The sequence below is a fragment of the Dasypus novemcinctus genome, chromosome 19 (assembly GCF_030445035.2).
Source record: "Dasypus novemcinctus isolate mDasNov1 chromosome 19, mDasNov1.1.hap2, whole genome shotgun sequence".
Lineage (NCBI taxonomy): Eukaryota > Metazoa > Chordata > Mammalia > Cingulata > Dasypodidae > Dasypus > Dasypus novemcinctus.
The window spans coordinates 4,792,678-4,812,852 of NC_080691.1; the positions used below are offsets into that span (position 1 = coordinate 4,792,678).

General features: G+C 39.1%; 1 protein-coding gene and 1 long non-coding RNA gene across 2 annotated transcripts in view; one reads left to right on the forward strand and one right to left on the reverse strand.

Moving 5' to 3' along the window:
- Positions 1–512: 512 nt before the first annotated feature.
- LOC101430558 (zinc finger protein 420-like) lies at positions 513–6,817 on the forward strand. The gene is made up of 5 exons (XM_058281083.2): positions 513–602; positions 2,990–3,116; positions 3,870–3,962; positions 4,479–4,570; positions 5,021–6,817. Exons 1-5 carry the CDS (start codon positions 570–572, stop codon positions 6,815–6,817), a joined length of 2,142 nt encoding a protein of 713 aa, XP_058137066.1. The 5' UTR covers positions 513–569.
- Positions 6,818–13,985: 7,168 nt separating this feature from the next.
- The window catches only part of LOC131274544 (uncharacterized), a 161,374-nt gene continuing 155,184 nt past the window's right edge, over positions 13,986–20,175 (reverse strand). The window contains exons 3-4 of the long non-coding RNA XR_011646459.1: positions 16,879–16,972; positions 13,986–15,157 (exon numbers count right to left, since the gene is read on the reverse strand). This is a non-coding gene — a long non-coding RNA (uncharacterized lncRNA). The remainder of the gene's footprint in view (positions 15,158–16,878; positions 16,973–20,175) is intronic.

The window sequence follows — 20,175 nt, forward strand, 5'->3', positions numbered from 1 at the left end:
AGCCTAGAGTGTCTACAACTAGAAGCGGGAGGAGTGCATCCAGTACCCATGTGGAATCTAAGCCCTCACTTGACATAGGTGTGCAATGGACACAACCAATCCAATGTCCACAGAGAAAATGTGGAATGGGTGTGGGAACAGTAGCCATGGGGGCTGCTGGGTGTGGGGAACGGGAGGAAGAGATGAGATGTGGAGGCATTTTCGGGACGTGGAGTTGTCCTGGATAGTGCTTCACGGACAATTACGGGACACTGTAGATCCCCCCAGGGCCCACTGGATGGAACGTGAGAGAGTCTGGGCTATGATGTGGACCATTGACTATGGGGTGCAGTGATGCTCAGTGATGAACTTACCAGGTGCAATGGATGTGTCATGATGATGGGAGAGAGTGTTGCTGTGGGGGGAGTGGGGGGGTGGGGGCGGTGGGGTTGAATGGGACCTCATATTTTTTTTAATGTAATTTTTAAAAAATAATAAATAATTTTTTTAAAAAAAGACTTCTTTCTCCATTTTCAGCTTTGTTTTCCTTCTGCTTATCTGGTTGCAAGTGAAAATCCAGAGGAAGATAGATGCCTGCTAAGGTTTTCGCAATGCAATCACATGTGAGTAGGTAATTCTTTTTTGTACCTCTGTTGCCAGCATATGGGAAGATTTCTCCTATTCGTGTGACTATTCCAAATGTATTCAGGAGTTATTCAAGGATCTTAAGCTTATATATGACTCTTTATTAATTATGGTAAGTTAGGTATGGATCTATGAGTAATCTTCTAAGGTAATTACAAGAGTTGATTAAAGCTACTGTTAAGGCTGTGTATTCTCTGAGAAGATTACAGAAGTTTTCTTTTTCTCACACATCCATGGCCTCATTGAATAAATAATGAAGTCATGAATCATGTTAGTGCTTGAGATTGGCCTCACCATATGATGAATAGTGGTGACAGAGGTGAGTAAGAAGAGATGTTTACAGTTAGAAGGGATGCTGAATTTTCAGCTGTGCATTCAGTCAATCCAACATTACAGATACTGGGGTGTAAGGATAGATATATTTGTCAGAAGCACATGAGAAGTTTTGTAAATTAAATGAAATTAGAAATAATGTATTTGTTTCCTCCAATTTTAGTTTTCTTAAAATTTGATGGAATATATTTGTACATTTTAAAATAACTTCAAAAAAAGATTTATTGAATCCCCCTCATTGTTTGCACTCACTGTCTGCTCTCTCTGTCTTTTCATTGCATCCTCATCTTCTATTTAAAAGGAACAAGGAACTGAACCTAGGACCTCCCATGTGGGAGGGAGACAACCAATGAATTGAGCCACCTCTTCTCCTGCTGGTTGTGTCTCTCACTGTGTTTCCTATTTGTGTCTCTTCATTGCAGCATCTTGTTGCATCAGATTGCCATGCCAGGTCCTCATATATTTGTCTCTTCATTGCATCATCTTGTGTCAGCAAACTCTGCCAGCCCATGACAGCTTGCTATCTTGCTCATCTTCTTTAGGGGGACAACAGGAACCAAACACAGGGCCTCCCATGTTGTAGGCAGGAACCCAACTATTTGAGACACATACACTTTCCTTGAAATAATTTTTCAAAAACTACAATTCTCCTTACCACTCTTGCTCAAATTTCCCAACTTCAAGTTTCTAAATTAAATTTATTCAAATATTATAAATGGGTGCCATGTATAGAATTATTTTTTTCTTCATTGTGGCTGAGGTTTCAGAAGCTGTATAATAGAATACAATTTATGTCTCAGTGAAAAATTTTAAAGATTAGTAAAGGCCAGAGGCAATGAACAGGATTGTTTTAATCTTAGACAGACGACATGAAGATAAAAGTGAGACAATAAAACTGGTCTTTGTACACCCCAGAAAAAGTTGAGATTGGGGGGTCTCCTACCACAGGAATGGTCAGTCTAAGTCCATGTATCAGTACAACTCTCTCAAGTGTCCCAGGTTCGTGACACTAAACCATCTGTATTTATATATTACAGTGAATACCTGAGCTTTGTAACACTGAGGAAATCAGGACTTACTGATTTGAAACCTATTTAGTTTTGCAGAATTCTGGTTATGTTTTCAAGCATCCCTGCCATTTTAATGGATAATAGCCCTGTGAATTGAATTTAGATAGAAAGCAATTGATACATTAACTTGCATTTGCCAAAATGCATAACAAATTCTTAAATGATTTTATAAATGAGAGGAAAGTGAGCTCATCTATATAGGGGAGTAACCTAACCATACCCATTTTTTAAAAAATTATACATATAATCAATATTGCTTGCCTTGGAAGAGATGAGAGGTGGAGGTGTCTTTGGGACATGGAGCTGCCCTGGATGGTGCTTCAGAGGCAATCACCGGACATTGTAAATCCTCACAGGGCCCACTGGATGGAATGGAGGAGAGTATGGGCCATGATGTGGACCATTGACTATGAGGTGCAGAGGTGCCCAAAGATGTACTTACCAAATCCAATGGATGTGTCATGATGATGGGAACGAGTGTTGTTGGGGGGGGAGGAGGGGGGTGGGGGAGCGGGGTTGAATGGGACCTCACATATATATTTTTGATGTAATATTATTACAAAGTCAATAAAAAAAATATTGCTTGCCTTATAATATCTGTAAATTTACTTAAAATTGTTGACAAATATTGATTGTCATTAATGCTCAAAGGAAAACTGAATAATTAGCAGAAAGAGGCATAATTACAAATTTATTGGGATATTTCCAGGTGTATATCACACCCTATGTCATGTGATTTTCTTTTACAATGGGGTGTTGTGGGTTCAGAGTGTGTATGTGCCTGTGAGTACATCTGAAAGGCAAATGGAAGTTTAGCATTGATAATGTTGTTTCTGGAACCCCAACACCTTTTGTGTTTTATATACAGTTTCTGCTTCTTTAGTGCTGTTATTTTGTACATCTCACTCAAGACATTGGTAAGGGTAGACCTGTATGAACACAAATTTCTGTGATTTTTTTAGGAGTTAGTGACCTTGAAGGATGTGGCTGTAGACTTCACCCAGGAAGAGTGGGACCTGTTAGACACAACCCAGAGAAAGCTGTTCAGAGAAGTGATGCTGGAGAATATCAGTAACCTGGTCTCAGTAGGTGAGACTCTCAAAATATATTTACCACCCATATCTGTCTTTTTTCTATCTAACATCTATCTAATCTACCTATATATTCATCATAAATCATCTTTCATTTTTTAATTCAGATATCTAAATCAGCTTCTCTGAATTGTATAATCTTTCTTACATTATATTTTTAAATTTTATAATTTTGATACATTTATATTGTGCTAACTATCCCTAAATGAATTTGCTTCCTAATTTTTTATTTACATCTAGTTCACCCCAACAGAATCTAATCTTCTTGACAAAAATTTAATGTCTTTTTTGAAATTCAACTTCCAGCAATCAGGGCTGTGCTGATATAAGTATTCTCCTCCAAGTCCTATGCTGAGGCTTCAGAACACAGTAGTAGAAACATTGCATATATCCTTTTCCATATACAATTTAGATCATTTTTTTGGGAATTTATGTTAATTGGATTATTTTTGAACATAATATTCAATTGCTTTGAAAACATAGACTTCACACCATTTAGAATATAGACAATTCCACAGTCTCTTTTTACTAGTACATGGGTAACAACAAACAGTGGTCCTCATTGAAATGGGCAAAAGGTCAAGAATTACAATTTCTATTGAAATATTGTCAGTGATCTAAGTTCAAGTTATTGTTGCATTGCTGACCTTCAGTGCTTACCCTATTCTTTGGTAACTTGTGATGTACATCATGATCATGCCCTGTTACTGTCATAACTCAAAATCCAGGTAACTTTTTTCCATACAAACAGGATATCAAGTCTGCAAAAGAGATGTGCTTTCCCAGTTGGAACAGGAAGAAGTGTCGAGAGAAGGAGTAGTTGTTCCTCAATACCAGAATCCAGGTGAGCTGTGAAGACTTCTACGTTAGAAGAGGGGTCTCATGATAAAGTATGTGCTTGCATATTTTAACTTCAGGATTCCTTAAGTGTGTAATTTCTTCAGTTTTCTTTGTATGAGTTATGATTTCTAAAATGTACCTCAAGATATGGGGACATTTTAGTGACATGTGTTTGTTACATACATCTCTCAAGCTTTATTGGGTTTCATTGGCATTGAGAAAGGAATATTCATTTGTTTTTGTGATTAACTATCACATAATAATCCTTTTCTGGTTCCTATTCTTGGAAGATTTTTTCTTCTTTTTTACCTCACTGACATCCCAGCTTTTTTCTCACATTCCATGTCTCAAAATCCTTTCTGACTGTGATGTCCTACAATTATCTTATGTATGACTTTGATATTCTTCCCAGTTAATTGTGAATGTGGGAAACATACTGAAAGGGATATTTGGAACTTTTAAAATTTTTCTTCCCCTGATACTATTCTAACAATTTATTCTGCTTTTGCAATCACTACAGGGAGGAAATGTGCCTTTAAAACATGGGAAATGATAGAAATGGTATTCAGTAAACCTACCTGTAGGAAAGACTCTTCTAAAATCATGTCATTGGTAAGTTCAATTTTTAAAACCCTAGTGTTCTAAATAGATATCAAAGGATGGAATAAATTAGGAATTCAGTAAATCATGAAATTAAAATTAATGTTAGAATTATGTGCTAATCCAGCAAAAATTTGTGATAGTTTGAATTTTTGATAAAAACCTAAACGCATACTCTAATTTGAGTTCACATAAAAATCAAATTGCATAAGCAGGATTCATGAATGTAATCTTTAAAACATCATGAAGCTCAAAATTGATCAGATAACCCTACAATTAGATTTTTATAATAGAGACAATCTATGTGTATGGATTAGAATACTTTTTATATGAAACCAACATGGCAGATATTTTCATTGTAGACTACCACTAGTGGATTAGCCTAGGTTTCATATATAGGGAAATGCAGGAATTCATTTAAATGGACAAAAGTTTTACAGTCTCTCATCTAATTCCCCACAGCACAGATCTCACACCCAGAAGAATTCCTTTAAATGTATTTCTTTGCAAGAAGATTCTTCTTTCACATCCATAGTGAATCAATATGCATTGATTCACTTAACAAAGAAATCCTATTTCAGGAAACCACCTCCAGCAGTCCTCAGTGACTATTCAAATTTTAAACAACATAAGCATTTTCACCATACAAGTAAATCATATGAATGCTACCAAAATGATAAAAATTGTATCCAATGCTCTGAACTCACGCAATACAATGTAACTCCCATTGGAGAGAAAACCCATGAATGTCATCTAGGTGGGAAAGCCTTCACTACATCCTCTTCCCTTAAACTGCATGAGCGATGTCACACTGGAGAAAAACAGCAAGAATGTGATCTTTGTGGGAAAGCCTTCATTCAATCTTCTTCCCTCAAAAAACATGAAAGAACTCACACTGGAGAGAAACCCCATGAATGTCTTCTATGTGGGAAAGCTTTCATTCAACGTAGCAATCTTCAACAACATGAGAGAACTCACACTGGAGAGAAACCCCATGAATGTCATCTTTGTGGAAAAGGCTTCATTCAACTATCTAACCTGAAACAACATGAAAGAACTCACACTGGAGAGAAACCCCATAAATGTCATCTTTGTGGAAAAGCCTTCATTCGACTTTCTCGCCTAAAACAACATGAAATAACTCACACTGGAGAGAAACCACATGAATGTCATCTTTGTGGGAAAGCCTTCATTCAATCATCTTACCTCAAACAACATGAAAGAACTCACACTGGAGAGAAACCCCATAAATGTCATCTTTGTGGAAAAGCCTTCATTCGACTTTCTCGCCTAAAACAACATGAAATAACTCACACTGGAGAGAAACCACATGAATGTCATCTTTGTGGGAAAGCCTTCATTCAATCATCTTACCTCAAACAACATGAAAGAATTCACACTGGAGAGAAACCCCATAAATGTCATCTTTGTGGGAAAGCCTTCATTCAATCATCTTACCTCAAACAACATGAAAGAACTCACACTGGAGAGAAACCCCATAAATGTCATCTTTGTGGGAAAGCCTTCATTCAATCATCTTCCCTCAAACAACATGAAAGAACTCACACTGGAGAGAAACCCCATAAATGTCATCTTTGTGGGAAAGCCTTCACTCAACTATCTAGCCTGAAACAACATGAAAGAACTCACACTGGAGAGAAACCCCATAAATGTCATCTTTGTGGAAAAGCCTTCATTCGACTTTCTCGCCTAAAACAACATGAAATAACTCACACTGGAGAGAAACCACATGAATGTCATCTTTGTGGGAAAGCCTTCATTCGACTTTCTCGCCTAAAACAACATGAAATAACTCACACTGGAGAGAAACCACATGAATGTCATCTTTGTGGGAAAGCCTTCATTCAATCATCTTACCTCAAACAACATGAAAGAACTCACACTGGAGAGAAACCCCATAAATGTCATCTTTGTGGGAAAGCCTTCATTCGATCATCTTCCCTCAAAGAACATGAAAGAACTCACACTGGAGAGAAACCCCATAAATGTCATCTTTGTGGGAAAGCCTTCATTCAATCATCTTCCCTCAAACAACATGAAAGAACTCACACTGGAGAGAAACCTCATAAATGTCATCTTTGTGGGAAAGCCTTCATTCGATCATCTTCCCTCAAACAACATGAAAGAACTCACACTGGAGAGAAACCCCATAAATGTCATCTTTGTGGGAAAGCCTTCACTCAACTATCTAACCTAAAACGACATGAAAGAACATCACACTGGAGAGAAACCCCATAAATGTCTTCTATGTGGAAAAGCTTTTAGTCAATGTAGCTCTCTTCAACAACATGAGAAAACACACTAGAGAGAAACCCCATGAATGTCATCTTTGTGGGAAAGCCTTCATTCAACTATCCACCCTAAAATAACATGAAAGAACTCACACTGGAGAGAAACCCCATGAGTGTCATCTATGTGGGAAAGCTTTCCGTCAACATTACGCTCTTCAACAACATGAGAGAACTCACACTGGAGAGTAACCTCATGGATGTCGTCTTTGTGGGAAAACATACAGTCAGTATACTAGTCTTCAAAAACATTTGAGAATTCACACTGGAGAGAAACCCTATGAATGCTATCTATGTGGGAAAACTTTCACTTTTAGCTCTGCCCTCAGGAAACATTAATTATTCAAACCTTGGTCAACAGGAGATTACTTAAACTGGAGAGAATCCCTATGAATGCCAAAAATTTGAGAAAGCCATCAGTCAATATTCTTTAAATGTAAAAACTCACAGTATAATAGTTTTGGGTATGAAAGAGACTTCAGCCACATATTTAACCTTTAAACATACCAAAGAACTCACATAGTGAATAAACGGTGTTTTTAATCTGTTCAGTAGTTCCTGTAGTCATTTGTACTACTTCAATAGCTTGCATGTATACTTTAAGCCCCTGAATCCTGACCATTTTTTACTTATTATCATTTATATATGTGTGTATTGAGTGTAATAAAGGTTTATTTATCACTACCTTTTTTACATTTGCATTTACGCACTTGTAGGAAGCAAGATACAGAGTTACATAACAAACAATACAATACAATAATACTGGCATTTACAATTACCCAAATGGTTACCTGTACTGCAGATCATTGTTTCTTTAGGCTGTTTTTGAAGTACTATCTAGTGTATTTTCATTTCAGCCCAAAAAACTCCCATTAGCATTGCTTGTGAGGCAGGTCAAGTAGTGATGAATTCCCTCAGCTTTTGTTTTACAGAGAATGTCCTAATTTCTCCCTCATTTTTCTCTCACCGCTCCCCTCCACCCTGCTCTTTTTCCTGTCTGTGTCCCTTTGTTGTGTGATCTTCTCTATTTCTCTTTTTTGGTTTTTGCTTCTCATTTTCTCCTCTAGGATGCACTGGGATTTGGTCCTGGTAACCTCTGATGTGGAGAGAGTTTCCCTGTCACTTGTGCCACCTCAGTTCCTGGTTTCTGTTGTCTCACCTTGACTCTCCCCTTCATTTCTCTTTTTTGTTGCATCATTATCTTGCTGCATGGCTCACTGTGTGGGCACTTGCTCACCACATGGGCACTGGCTTACCACATGGGTTGCCACATAGGCACTGGCTCACTATGCAGGCACTGGCTTACTGTGCAGGAACTGGCTCAATGCATTGGTTGCCACACAGACACTGACACCGTGTGGGTCACTGCCTTGCCACATGGGCCTGGCTCACCACATGGGCATGCCTTTATCAGGAGGCCCCAAGGATCAAACCTGGGTCATCCCATTTGTTAGATGGAAGCCCAATCACTTGAGCCACATCTGCTTCCCTCTCCCTCATTTTTGAAAGAGCAACTCGCTGTATAAATTTTTGTCAGGCATTTGTTTTCCTTCAGAACTTTTAGTATTACAACCCTCTGCCCTCTTGTCTCCACTGAGTTCTGGTGAGAAATCAATCACTTCTCAATCTAATTGGGACTCCTTGTATGTAAAAATGTTGCTTTTCTCTTGCAGCTTTCAGAACTCTGATTGTCCTTTGTGTTTGGTAGTGTAATCAATATATGATGGAGTATATTTTTTCATGGTTATCCCATTTGGTGGTCACCAAGCTTCTTGGATTTACATATTCACACCTTCTTAAAAGTTTGTGAGTGTTTCTGTTATTTTTTTAATATCCTTCTGGCCCTTTTTATCTTCTCCATCTGGCAGAGCCAGATATATTGGTATGCAATAGGCGTTTTAGGCTATTTTCACTTTCAATATTTCTTTTCTCTTTGTCCTCCTCAGCCTAACTCACATCAAATGTTTTTATTCAAGACCACTGCCAACTCCAATCTACTCTTGAAAGCCTCCTGAAAATTTCTCATTACCATTTATTTTGGTATTCAACTCTGGTACTATTGTTTTGCTACTTTTACTTAAATTGTTTACATTTTTCTCTTTACTTAAACTTTTATATTGCTCATTTTTTGTTTTTCTGATATACTTTAGTTCTTTACCTGGACTTTCATTCACCCGCTTTAGAGTTTTTAAGACCTCTCTTTCAAATACTTTGTTCATTATGTCCACATTCTCATCTTCTTCATTAGAACTTTCTGTATTTTTATCTGCTTCCTTTGTATGGACCATCATTTCATGTTTCTCTGTTTGTATTTTGGGTTTTTCTTGCACATTCTATGTGCTAATATTTTAAATGTTAATTCTTGTATTTATGCCCAGGATGGATTTTTTCACTTTGTAAACAGCTGGTGAGAAGACAAACATTTCCTTGGAATTCAGCCCTCTTATCAGGAAGGCTTGTCAAGGCAAATGTACTGTGCAGGGTTTTCCTTGTCTTTCTGGGCCTCCATCTTGTCCTGTGGCTTTGTTTGTTAGTTGTTTTGGAGCTTCACTGTTTACAGGAGTTTGGTTTTCTGCTCTTTTCCTAGTATATAGACTGCCCTTTCCTGAGTATTTGAAGCTGTAGGCCTTTGTCTCAGACTGTCCACTTCTAGTTTTTCACACTCATTTCATTGTCTCATGTTGCTTTTGTGTAGAGTATAAATTCTGGTAGGAAGGTCACCCCAGACATTTCCAAGTTGTTCTTTCCTAGTTATAACAGAGCCAGGGACTAATGAAGGGTTGTAGGCTTGCTCCAATGTGTCCTGTGGAGATGGAGAGTAAGGACAGCAAAACTTGAATGTCTTCCTAAAGCTGAGCTTTTCTAGCCTGGCAACAAATGCAGCACTTCAGCTTACTCTCCCCCACAACCCTGGGGAACTACTGCTTTAAATCACCACTGCCTCTGCCTCTGTACAGGAAAGGTTGGTAGATGCCACCCTGTTTGTGCAGAGCAGTTTGAAACAATAACATTCTCCAGAGCCATTACCCAGTGATCTTAACTCATTAATAAAACCTGTGATCAAGTGTGCCTCTCCTGTTCTTGGAGAATAGGATTTTTAAATACCTTTCTGCCAGTGGCAGCTAGCCAGGGTCTGTACCCCATGGGGGTGGCCTTTTGTGAGATTGTACAGTGGGCACCAGTAGCTGCCACTCAGAGACTGTAATTACAGTTTTTTATGATAGTTTATTGGCCTTTTCCTCCTGCTCTTTCATGGATGTTGTACAGTGTTATACTGGACTTGAACATTTGAAATAGGTGTTTCAGATGTTCCTTGCTTGTCTTATAGTTGTTGTGGAAGGACTGAGTACTGGAACTCCCTACTCTATTATCTTTCTAATGTCTCATAATTTTGATTTCACCTGCAGGTCTCCATTTTCAATTCTCATAATCTCCTAAACAATGAATGGCCTCACACTCACAACAATATTATTCTCGGAGGCCTGATTGTAATCCTGGTTCCAGAATGAAAAGAGATATAAGAAATCATGAGCCAGGCACTGGTAGCCCCAACCTCATTGATCTTAGGATTAAACCAGTTTGACAGCTCCCTGGTATTCATGGGGGATTCTTAAAGTCCCATTTATTGATACCCTTCCTCAAGAGGATGTAGACATCATGCCATACGTACCTGAAATGTGGGGCTTTACCTCTACCCAGGATTGTAGACAAGGTTGAAACATTGGCTACTACTATCTTTGTGCAGAGCAGGTTGAAATAATAACTTCCCCCAGAGCCATTACTCAGTGATCTGAATTCAGTAATCAAAAACTGTGGTCAGTGATCAGCTGTAGACAGTTTACTACACAAATGCTTCAGTCCTGTATTGCTCAAGACACCACCATACAAAAGATACAAAAGAAAGTTGAAAATAATGGCCAAAAAAAAAAAATTCCATTCCATAATTTGCAAGGTACTCTGCAGCCCCCTAAATCAGTGGAACAAGTTGCTCTGTAGTGCATCTTGGGAACATAGGCTCAGGCACAGAAAATCGTGTAGTAAATGAACAGTTTATTAGTTAGCACAAATGGCCAGAAGAGGAGGCAAAAGATACAATCATGGCCAGTCTCCCAGGCAGGCCTGCTACTCAGGCCAGAGTTGGTAGATACCTGCTCTACATGCTCCACTAGGAGAGAGTGACTCTGTACTGTTTTGGTGTTGAGTATTTATACACTCAGAGGGAAGATGACAATAAATCTTAACACATTTGATCTTATTTCACAATTTGGAATATTGTGCATTTAATATACACTGAAAAACTGGCATTTATGGTAAATCACTGTCACCTTGATGGTGCTTTATTCACTGCAGGCCTAATTAAATGCCAGAAAATATAACCATTTTTTCATGCAATGATTTGAAGGAATTAAAAAGAGAATTATTATCTATAGACTTTTCATTAATCTCAATGCTTCAATATTGATTGATCCGTTTTAACAAATGGACCACACTAATCAGCAATGTCAGTAGTGGTAACCATGTGTGGGTGCCAGGATGTTGTATGGGAATTCCCTAAATTGTTATTGTAATTTTTCTGTAAATATAAATCTAAACATCTCTAAATATAAAGTTAAAACATAATCACACTAAGGAAAAAAAGACTACTATGATCACTAATAAAGTATAGGTGGTTACAGAGATATCCTTTCATGTGAGGAGATGAAGTGAGCTTCAGGCTTAGTTATGAAGAATTTGGAGGCAGCCATTCAAAGTGCTAAGGCAAGAGCTTTCATGGCAGCAGTCACAGGAAGGGCAAATGCTTTAAATGGGGAAAGAAGTTCCCCAGTTCAAGGAACAGAAGAGAGAGTGGGGAAAATTGGTTGGGAATGCAATTGGAGAGCTGAGAAGAAAGCAGATCACATGGGACTTTGGAATCTGTATGGAGAGTGGTGGAAGCAGGGTAGAAGCAACAGGAGGAACATGGCATATTTCTGGGCAAGTTAACCCTTTTTTAAAAAAGATTATAGTTATTTATTTCTCTCCCCTCCCCCCCGCCCCAGTTGTCTGTTCTGTCTATTTGCTGCATCTTCTTTGTCCACTTGTGTTGTTGTCAGCAGCATGGGAATCTGTGTTTCTTTTTGTTGCATCATCTTGTGTCAACTTTCCGTGTGTGTGGCACCATGCCTGGGCAGATTGAACTTTTCTTTCATGCTGGGTGGCTCTCCTTACAGGGCACACTCCTTGTGCATGGGGCTCTCCTACTCAGGGGACACCCCTGTGTGGCAGGGCACTCCTTGCATGCATCAGCACTGCACATAGGCCAGCTCCACATGGGTCAAGGAGGACTAGGGTTTGAACAGCAGACCTCCTGTGTGGTAGATGGATGCCCTAATCATTGGGCCAAGTCTGCTTCCCAAGTTAACCCTTATTTGTTCTAACCTACTAAGGTAAGGAATAGTCAAATGGGTAAGAAGATGTTTCTGCCTAACTTAGTGAATCTATCCAAAATATGCCAATCGATGAACAATATACTTGAATAAGCAAATATTAATAGGCCTATTTCAGTTGACCTTGACTATGTTGCTTCTCATCTTGCCCCAACAACCTTGTTCAATCCCTTCAGATGTCTCCCCCCTTTCTCTCTGGCTTTCCCTTGGCACATAAGCATGCTCTCCCCTCTCTTTATGGCTCATCCAAAACTGAAATATCTGCTTTGCTGAAGGCCTTCACCACTGTAAGTACTCTTCCCTCAATCTCCTCTCAGAGCTAAGGTTCTTAGATGAGTCTGTCATTACTTGACACTACTTCCTCATTTCCAATTCAACTAGCTGTGATCTTGTCACACTTCAACCAACTACTCCACTGAAACTGCTCTTCTAAGGACCATTTACATTCAAGTTCTCAATTGTAATGACACATTCCTCTTTATCTTCTTGATCATTTCTTCCTAATTTCTCTCATCATTATTTATAGGTTTGATTATATTTTTCCCTACTCCCACCTTGGCCTACCCATGTCATCCTTTTCAACTTCCTTCCTACCCTTTGGTTTCTTCCTTCTCAGTGTAGTCTTCCACCATTTATCCCTTTCCTGTTGATGCCCAAAGTTTCAAACTCCTGCCCATATACCCCTCACTCTAATATAATTTGGAGTGACCACTTCCAAATTATGGATTCAACTGAATCAAAATACAAGATAACCTAAATCTTCACATCTAGTGAGAACTGTCCCCTCAGCCCCACATCTGAATTTCCAGTGAACTCTCATAGACACCTCAAATTAAAGCTCATCATACAATGTTCTTCCCCCTCTTCCCTGTCAGGGTGTAGTCACCACCAATGGTCTAAGACAGAAGATAGAAGATTTCCTTGACATGTCCTGCTTTCTCATTCATTAATGCACTTAGTGATGATGTGTCAACTCTACTCCCTAAATACATTTTCTTAATTTCCCTCCTCTTCCCTGTTTTTCCTGCTATAGACTATCCCAAGTGCTTATTACTTGTATCCTGGCTCTCTATCACAAAATTTCTGCTAGTTCCTCTGCCTCTTGATGGAACGTTCTCCAATTCATCCTCTATATTGATGCTATTAAAAATATAGCAACCCTATTGAAAATCTTTCACTGGTTTATGTAGTCTCCATAGTAAAGTCCAAATTCCTCAACATTTCATACCAAAAATCTCATGGTCTGGCCACAGTTCATCTCTCCAGGCTCACCCCTACCATCTCATCAGAGTTATGCTACAGTAGAGTTCAGGATATTCTAAAAAGGTTCTGAGTAGAAATTCACAAATTATTAATAAAATTCTGAACAAATAATTTTAATTTGTGAAAGTGGGGAAATTGGTTTAAACACAGTAATGGGCATTAAGAATAGCCAGGAAAAGAGCAGAATGTAAGTTTTGAGTACTGAACTCCTGTTTTTTATTGAAAACCTATTAACATCCTTAGGAGTTCAGTTTAGAAAATGCTACTGAAGGCATTTGGAACAACTTATAACAGGTCCTAGAATATCCTGTCTTCCCTTGTTTCTCCATCTCTGTGTGGGATGCCATCCATTCATTCATTTACTTTTTTAGTGCAAAAACATTCATTGTACATCAATTGTATATACTAAAACTAGTATAGTTTGGGCATTCAGAGGGAGAAAATTATCTACAAGAGCCAAATTAGAAAACGTGCTTTAAAAAATCAGGCTGAATGTTATGAACTTGGCAGTATAAAGTATGAGGAACTGAATTGGGGAAGATCATGAGACAGTAACCTTGCCCCATCCTTCTTCTACTGTCTCTGAGGTAGGTGTCAGGGTTTTATTTTAGGTATTTTGGGGCATAGATATTAAGTATGCATATATTTAAAGTTATATTTTCTTCATGTATTCATTCTTTTGTTATGAAATATACATCATTGTCTCTAGTAATGTTTCTTGTAAAGTCTATTTTGTCTGATACTAATATAATTACTCCAGTTCTCTATTGGTTTCTGCTTGAATGATATGTCTTTTCCCATCATTTTATTTTCACTCTATTTGTGTCTTTAATCTAAGATGGGTCTCTTGAGACAGTATATAGTTTGATCTTGTAATTTCATCCAATCTGATGATCTCTAACATTGGGCTGTTTAGGCAATTCACATTCAATGGGTTGTTGGCATTTCTGGAATTATAAATTATATTAGTAGTTATTTATTTTCTATGTCTTCTTTCTTGTTTGTTCTTCTGTTTTGTATAAGTTACTATTTAGTGTAATCTTTAAGTTGATTTGTTTACTTTTAACATTTCCTTTAGTTATTCCTTTCAGATTCTTATTGAAAGATTGGAATACAGCTTATTTTATACATTCTACTTGAGATCAATCCATAAATACAGACACTTTTCTCCAATGTACCTCTATTTCTTTTCCCTTTTCTTTAGGTTGTTATGATATATATTTTTTATATGTTACAAATGCTCCATGTAAAAATTATTGATTTATACAATTTCCTTCTCATAAATTAAAACAAAAAATAAGACAATGTATACCTATAGAAGCTTTTATATTAACCTACATATTTAACATTTTCTGTGCTCTTCATTGCTTCCCAATGGAGTAAGTTCTTTTCAGTCTGCAGTACTTCCTTTCAGTTTTCTTGTAAAGCAGATATGGTAGTTAAAATGATTTGTCAAAGGTGGGGCAAGATGACATCTGAGTGAGTGCACTTCATCATCTCTCCTGCAAAGAAGCGGCTGAGTAGGGTTGGAATCCTGCTGGACTGGACTGTTCTGGCTGCTTGATGAAGTTTCTGTCATGATCTCTGGAAGAGATCACTGCCTGCAAGGGATGGTGTTTGATTAGTATTCCCAACTAAAAATTCTTTTGGTCTGGTGCCCCATTACATGTTACACACACAATTCACAGAGGTTACAGTATAAGTGGGGATAATTGTACTTACTGTGAGGGGTGCCTCTTCCTAGAAACCCAAATGTCCTGTTTTTAGGGTGCATCTCACAGATTTCAAGGAATTTGAAACAGTGGGGCCCATATGTGCAACATCACAGACAGGTTGGGGATTCTGAGATTGGTTACTCAGACCACCAAAACTCACATAGCCATGCTGGTTTCCCCAAAGGAAAGACTTGGAATACTCATGTGTCTTGTTATCCATGTGTGGTATTTTCCTGTCTAACTCTCAAAGAGTCAGATAGACAAGGTCAGTGAAAAGTTTGCTTTTTGACAAGGTTGATTTTTGGGTTTGAGCATCTCCAATTAACAGGGGTGTAAAAGGTGCTGTTGTATTGCAGTAATTTGTGACAGGAGTGCTCTTTCTGGCAATGCTTCCCTCCCTTATTTAGAGATATTGCCATGGTGAACAAGTAGGACTTGGATGATTAAGGCCTTAGCTCTAAGCCCCAATGGACCACAGAAGAAGACTGCTTTCAAATGGCAAAGAATCAGGAGGAAGGAATTGGAAGATTTTTCCACTGCCCCAGGTGGCCTCAGCCACTTGGGGAATTGCTGGGAGTCTCCAGAGCCCCACCTCTCATCCCAGAGTCCCTGAGATCTGTAAGAACAAGGACATTCACAGTTCCCGTCTCAGAGGGAATCTTTTCCCAGGTGAAGATGGCTTTACATGGCCTGTCTGCAAGTCCATGGTCTCCCAATCTCCATTCGGGCTTCAGGCTGAAGCTTCCTATGATAGCATATCTAATCTGAGCCCCTATTTGTTTCTGACTGCTGAGTTGAGAGGGATTCCCAATGACAGTGAGTGTGTCCTGCATGAAGGCAGAAAGTTGGGCCAAGTGGGACCCTGGTGCCCACAGCTCCTACAGGCCCAGTCCGCAGGGCAGATATCAGCTTTCTGCCTTGGGTGGTTCCCAGTTGGGCTCTGAGGGCCTAGGATGGAGCCTGGCAAGTGACAGGTGCTGTGCTCAATCAAGGGTGGCCAATAGCAGGAATTCTGCAGCCACACTGGTGGGAGGATGATGGGTGGAATGGGTGGACATGATGGGAGGGTAGGGGAGGGCAAAGCCCAGTTGGGGCTCTCTAGATGCCCAGAGCAGGCTCACTAGAGGACAGAAGTTCCTGGGTATGGTTGGAAAATAAAGCCTCTGAATTCCTCCCTTGTCTGCTGGTTCAAGCATGTTGAGTAGATGGGGCCCTGGGCAGGCTTGGTGTTAGAGAGCATCCAAAGGAAGGCCCAAAAGGGAGGGCAGCTCACTGCTGGGTGAGATGGCAGGGGTGAAGGCAGTTCCAGTTGAGAAGTTGAAGAAACCTGGGTCTAGGCAGGGACCAGCATAGGCTGGTGATGTGGTTGGGCATGGTATTTCGATGGGATTGGGGTACTTTCCAGAAACTGAACAGGGCTGGGCAGGGTTGGGTAGTGCTGCAGGACTGATGGCACAAAACCCTGAATTCCTGACTTGGTGGTGTGTTGAAAGCCAAGGGGAGCCATGCTTCCTTGGAACTCTTATGGTGATTGCATGGGACAGGGGGTACAGGCCTAAGCCTCTGGTCTACCTGAGAGGGAGATGGACACTGCTGGGCTTTCTCACCTTGTGCCTTGTGCCCACTGCACTTGCACTTGGAATGTCAGCACTAGCAAGACTGGAAGGCTACCACAGCAGCTTGGATGTCTGGCATAAATTCCTGTTATGTAAGAAAGAAATAAGTAATTTATTATAAATTGTGCTTTTTCTGTAGCCACAATTTCTTAGCACACACCTGCCATCTGGTGAATGGTGAATCATGGTGAAGAATGAATGTTTTTAGGTTCTATCCTGGTCCACACTGACTCAGATTTGTATTTGAGGTCCTTATCCTGTCACTTTTCCTGGGTCTTGCTGTTTGCAGTGTGCCACAGTGTCCCCAGACCCGAGAGGCCATGACATGTGTCAATACACACCCTAGTTGCTGATCTATGGTGGCGGGGATGCCACCCCTTCAGAGGGATCAGGGCACAGGTTCTGCCTGGCACTCTGATTTGACTTCTTCTGGTTCTCTTCTGTCACTCTCCTCCTTTCCCACCCACTGTCAATCTGCCATGTGGTATCACTGAAGTCAGCAAAGCTTTCCTTTCACATGACTATGACATTTTTCTCTTCCAGTGACCCCTAATTTCTGGGTTCTGATGCCCTCACATTTCTCTCTCTAGAAATGTTTTAATTGTGGTAAAATAAACATAACATAAAATTATTTTAACCATTTATAAGTTCATAATTATGTGACATTAAGTACACCGACAATTTTGTATAATATTTATCACTGTTTTTTTCCCAGAAACTCACTATCCCAAACAGAAACACACATTAAGCAAAATCCTCTTCACCCACCACAGACTTGTTAAAACTCATCTGCTTGCAGTCTTTACAAATTTGCTTATCCTATGTATTTCATATTTTAAAAATCATGCAATATTTTTCTTTTTGTATCTGGCTTATTTCACACAGCATGGTGTCTTCAAGCTCATCCATGCTGTAGCACATACATTTTTTTAAAAGCAGTTTTAGGGATTGTGGGAAGATGGCACTGCACTAGCAGGCAGGGTTAAATTCTCTCATAAAAAACAATGGATAAATATCCAAAAGATGCCTGCAGGAACAGCTTTGGGGGCCAGCAGAATAGGACAGTGCTACAGAACTCCCAGGAGGGTGAGGGGCAGAGAGGAAAAAAACTCAAAACAACAAACATGAGTTACCAACTCCCTGCAGTGGCTGGGGAGGGTTTGCCTGCCCACCCCCAAGATATTAAGTTGGGGTAAAACCCCTGGCTCACTGAAGCTGACAGAGAAGGGAACATGTCGGCTGTTTCAAGAGAAACTGGAGAAGGAGTTGGAAAGATTTCTTTTGATGAATTTGGCCAGCAGAGCCTGCTTTGAATCTCTGCTCTGGAGAATCAACAAAGCAACAGAGGAAAGCCCAGACTGAAACAGCTCTGTGGAAAGACGCACTGATGAGCAACACTTGCTCACTAGTCTGAAAAATGCATGGACAAAAACTGTTTTTGGTTCTCTCTCTATCTTAACACCTGAGGGAAAACCTGGACCCCATTAGTGGGTCCCTGGACTGATTTTTGTAATTTAAACTGGGCAATAAAGATTTAGAATGAGTTGAATGAAATATTTTTAAAATGCTGTGAAACAAAATAGGCAAGAGAGAGAAATTGACCAACAAAGAAATTAACAAACATATTCAGATGCCTAGATATCAGCAAAAATTTACAAGTCATAGTAGGAAACAGAAAGAGATGGCCCCATGAAAGAATCAAACTAAATATTCTGAAGAGATACAGGATTTAGGACAATTAATCAGAGATAATCTCACAACTCTCCTGTCGATTAAAATAATTTAAAGAAAATATGAGTAAAGAGACAAGTAATGGAAGAAATTGTAGCATTGATGTGGAGAAAGTGGTCATGGTAGTTGCTAAGGGCAGGGAGAGGGAAGAATGGATGTGTTGTGGGGCCATTTTCAGGACTTGGCACTGATTTGGCACTGATATTGCAGGGACAGATGCTGGACAATATATATCCAGCCATAACCCACTGAATGGACTGGGGGAGAGTGTAAACTACCATGTAAACTGTTATCCATGTGGTGAAGCAGTGCTCCAAAATGTATTCACCAAATGAAATGAATGTGCCACAATGATGAAAGAGGTTGTTGATGTGGGGGGAGTGGAGTGGGGGTTGGGGGTATATGGGAACCTCTTATATTTTTTAATGTAACATATTTTGTGATCTATGCATCTTCAAAAAATATAATTCAAAATGATGGGGTGGGGGGTGGGGAGTGGGTTATATGGGGAACCTCTTATGTTTTTTAATGTAATGTTTTGTGTGATCTATTAACTTTGAAAAGAGTTAATTAAAGATAAATAAATTTTTTCTTATCCCCCCAAAAAAAGAAGATACTGCATGAGCTTAAAGAACAATTTGAAAGCCTGCAAAGAAAAGTAACAGAACTTATGGGAATGAAAGAAATGATGGATGAGATTAAAAATACATTAGAGACACATAAGAGCAGATTTGAATTGCTCAAAGACAGAATTAGTGATTTTGAAGATGGAACATCTGAACTGGGAAAAACAGAAGAACTGAAAGAGAATAAGAGAATGGACAAAATGGAGCAGAATCTCAGGGAATGACATGCACATTTACATTATCAGTGCCCTAGAAAGAGAAAAGAATGACAAAGGGGCAGAAAGAATATTTTAAGAAATAATTGAGAATTTCCCAACCCTTATGAAAGACATAAACATCAATATCCAAGCAGGACAATGCACAAGAAACAGAATAAATCTGAATAGACCTACCCTGAGACAACCACTATTCAGAAAGACAAATATCAGTGATAAAGAGAGGATTTTGAAAGCAACAAGAGGAAAGTAAAACATCACATACAAGGGAAACTCAATAAGATTAAATGCTGACCTCTCATCAGAAACCATGGACGCAGGAAGAAAGTGGCATGATGTATTTAAAGTACTGAAAGAGAAAAACTGGAGTCAAGAATTTTATATCTGGCAAAACTGTCCTTCAAATATGAGGGTGAGTTTAGTCTTCACAGACAAAAATACTGATATAATATGCTATCAAAAGACAAGAATTTAAAGAGGTACTAAAGGGATTGCTGCAGACAGGAAGGAAAAAAGTGTGAGAGATTTGGAGAAGAGTATAGAAGTGAATATTATTAGGAAGCATATATTAAAGGGTAAAAAACAGACAATAAAACAGTATTACAACAGAGAGCTAAAGGACAAAATGGATGAACAAGTACTTTTACTGTAATAACATTGAATACTAATGGATTGAATTCCCTCATCAAAAGACATCGACTGAAATAATGGATAAA

Bases quoted from the DNA above. Each gene is read 5' to 3' on its own strand.
- LOC101430558 (XM_058281083.2), top strand. From the start codon at position 570: ATGCCTGCTAAGGTTTTCGCAATGCAATCACAT. The intron at 3,963-4,478 runs GTGAGCTGTGAA...CAATCACTACAG, and splicing joins TCCTCAATACCAGAATCCAG to GGAGGAAATGTGCCTTTAAA. The intron at 4,571-5,020 runs GTAAGTTCAATT...AATTCCCCACAG, and splicing joins CTTCTAAAATCATGTCATTG to CACAGATCTCACACCCAGAA.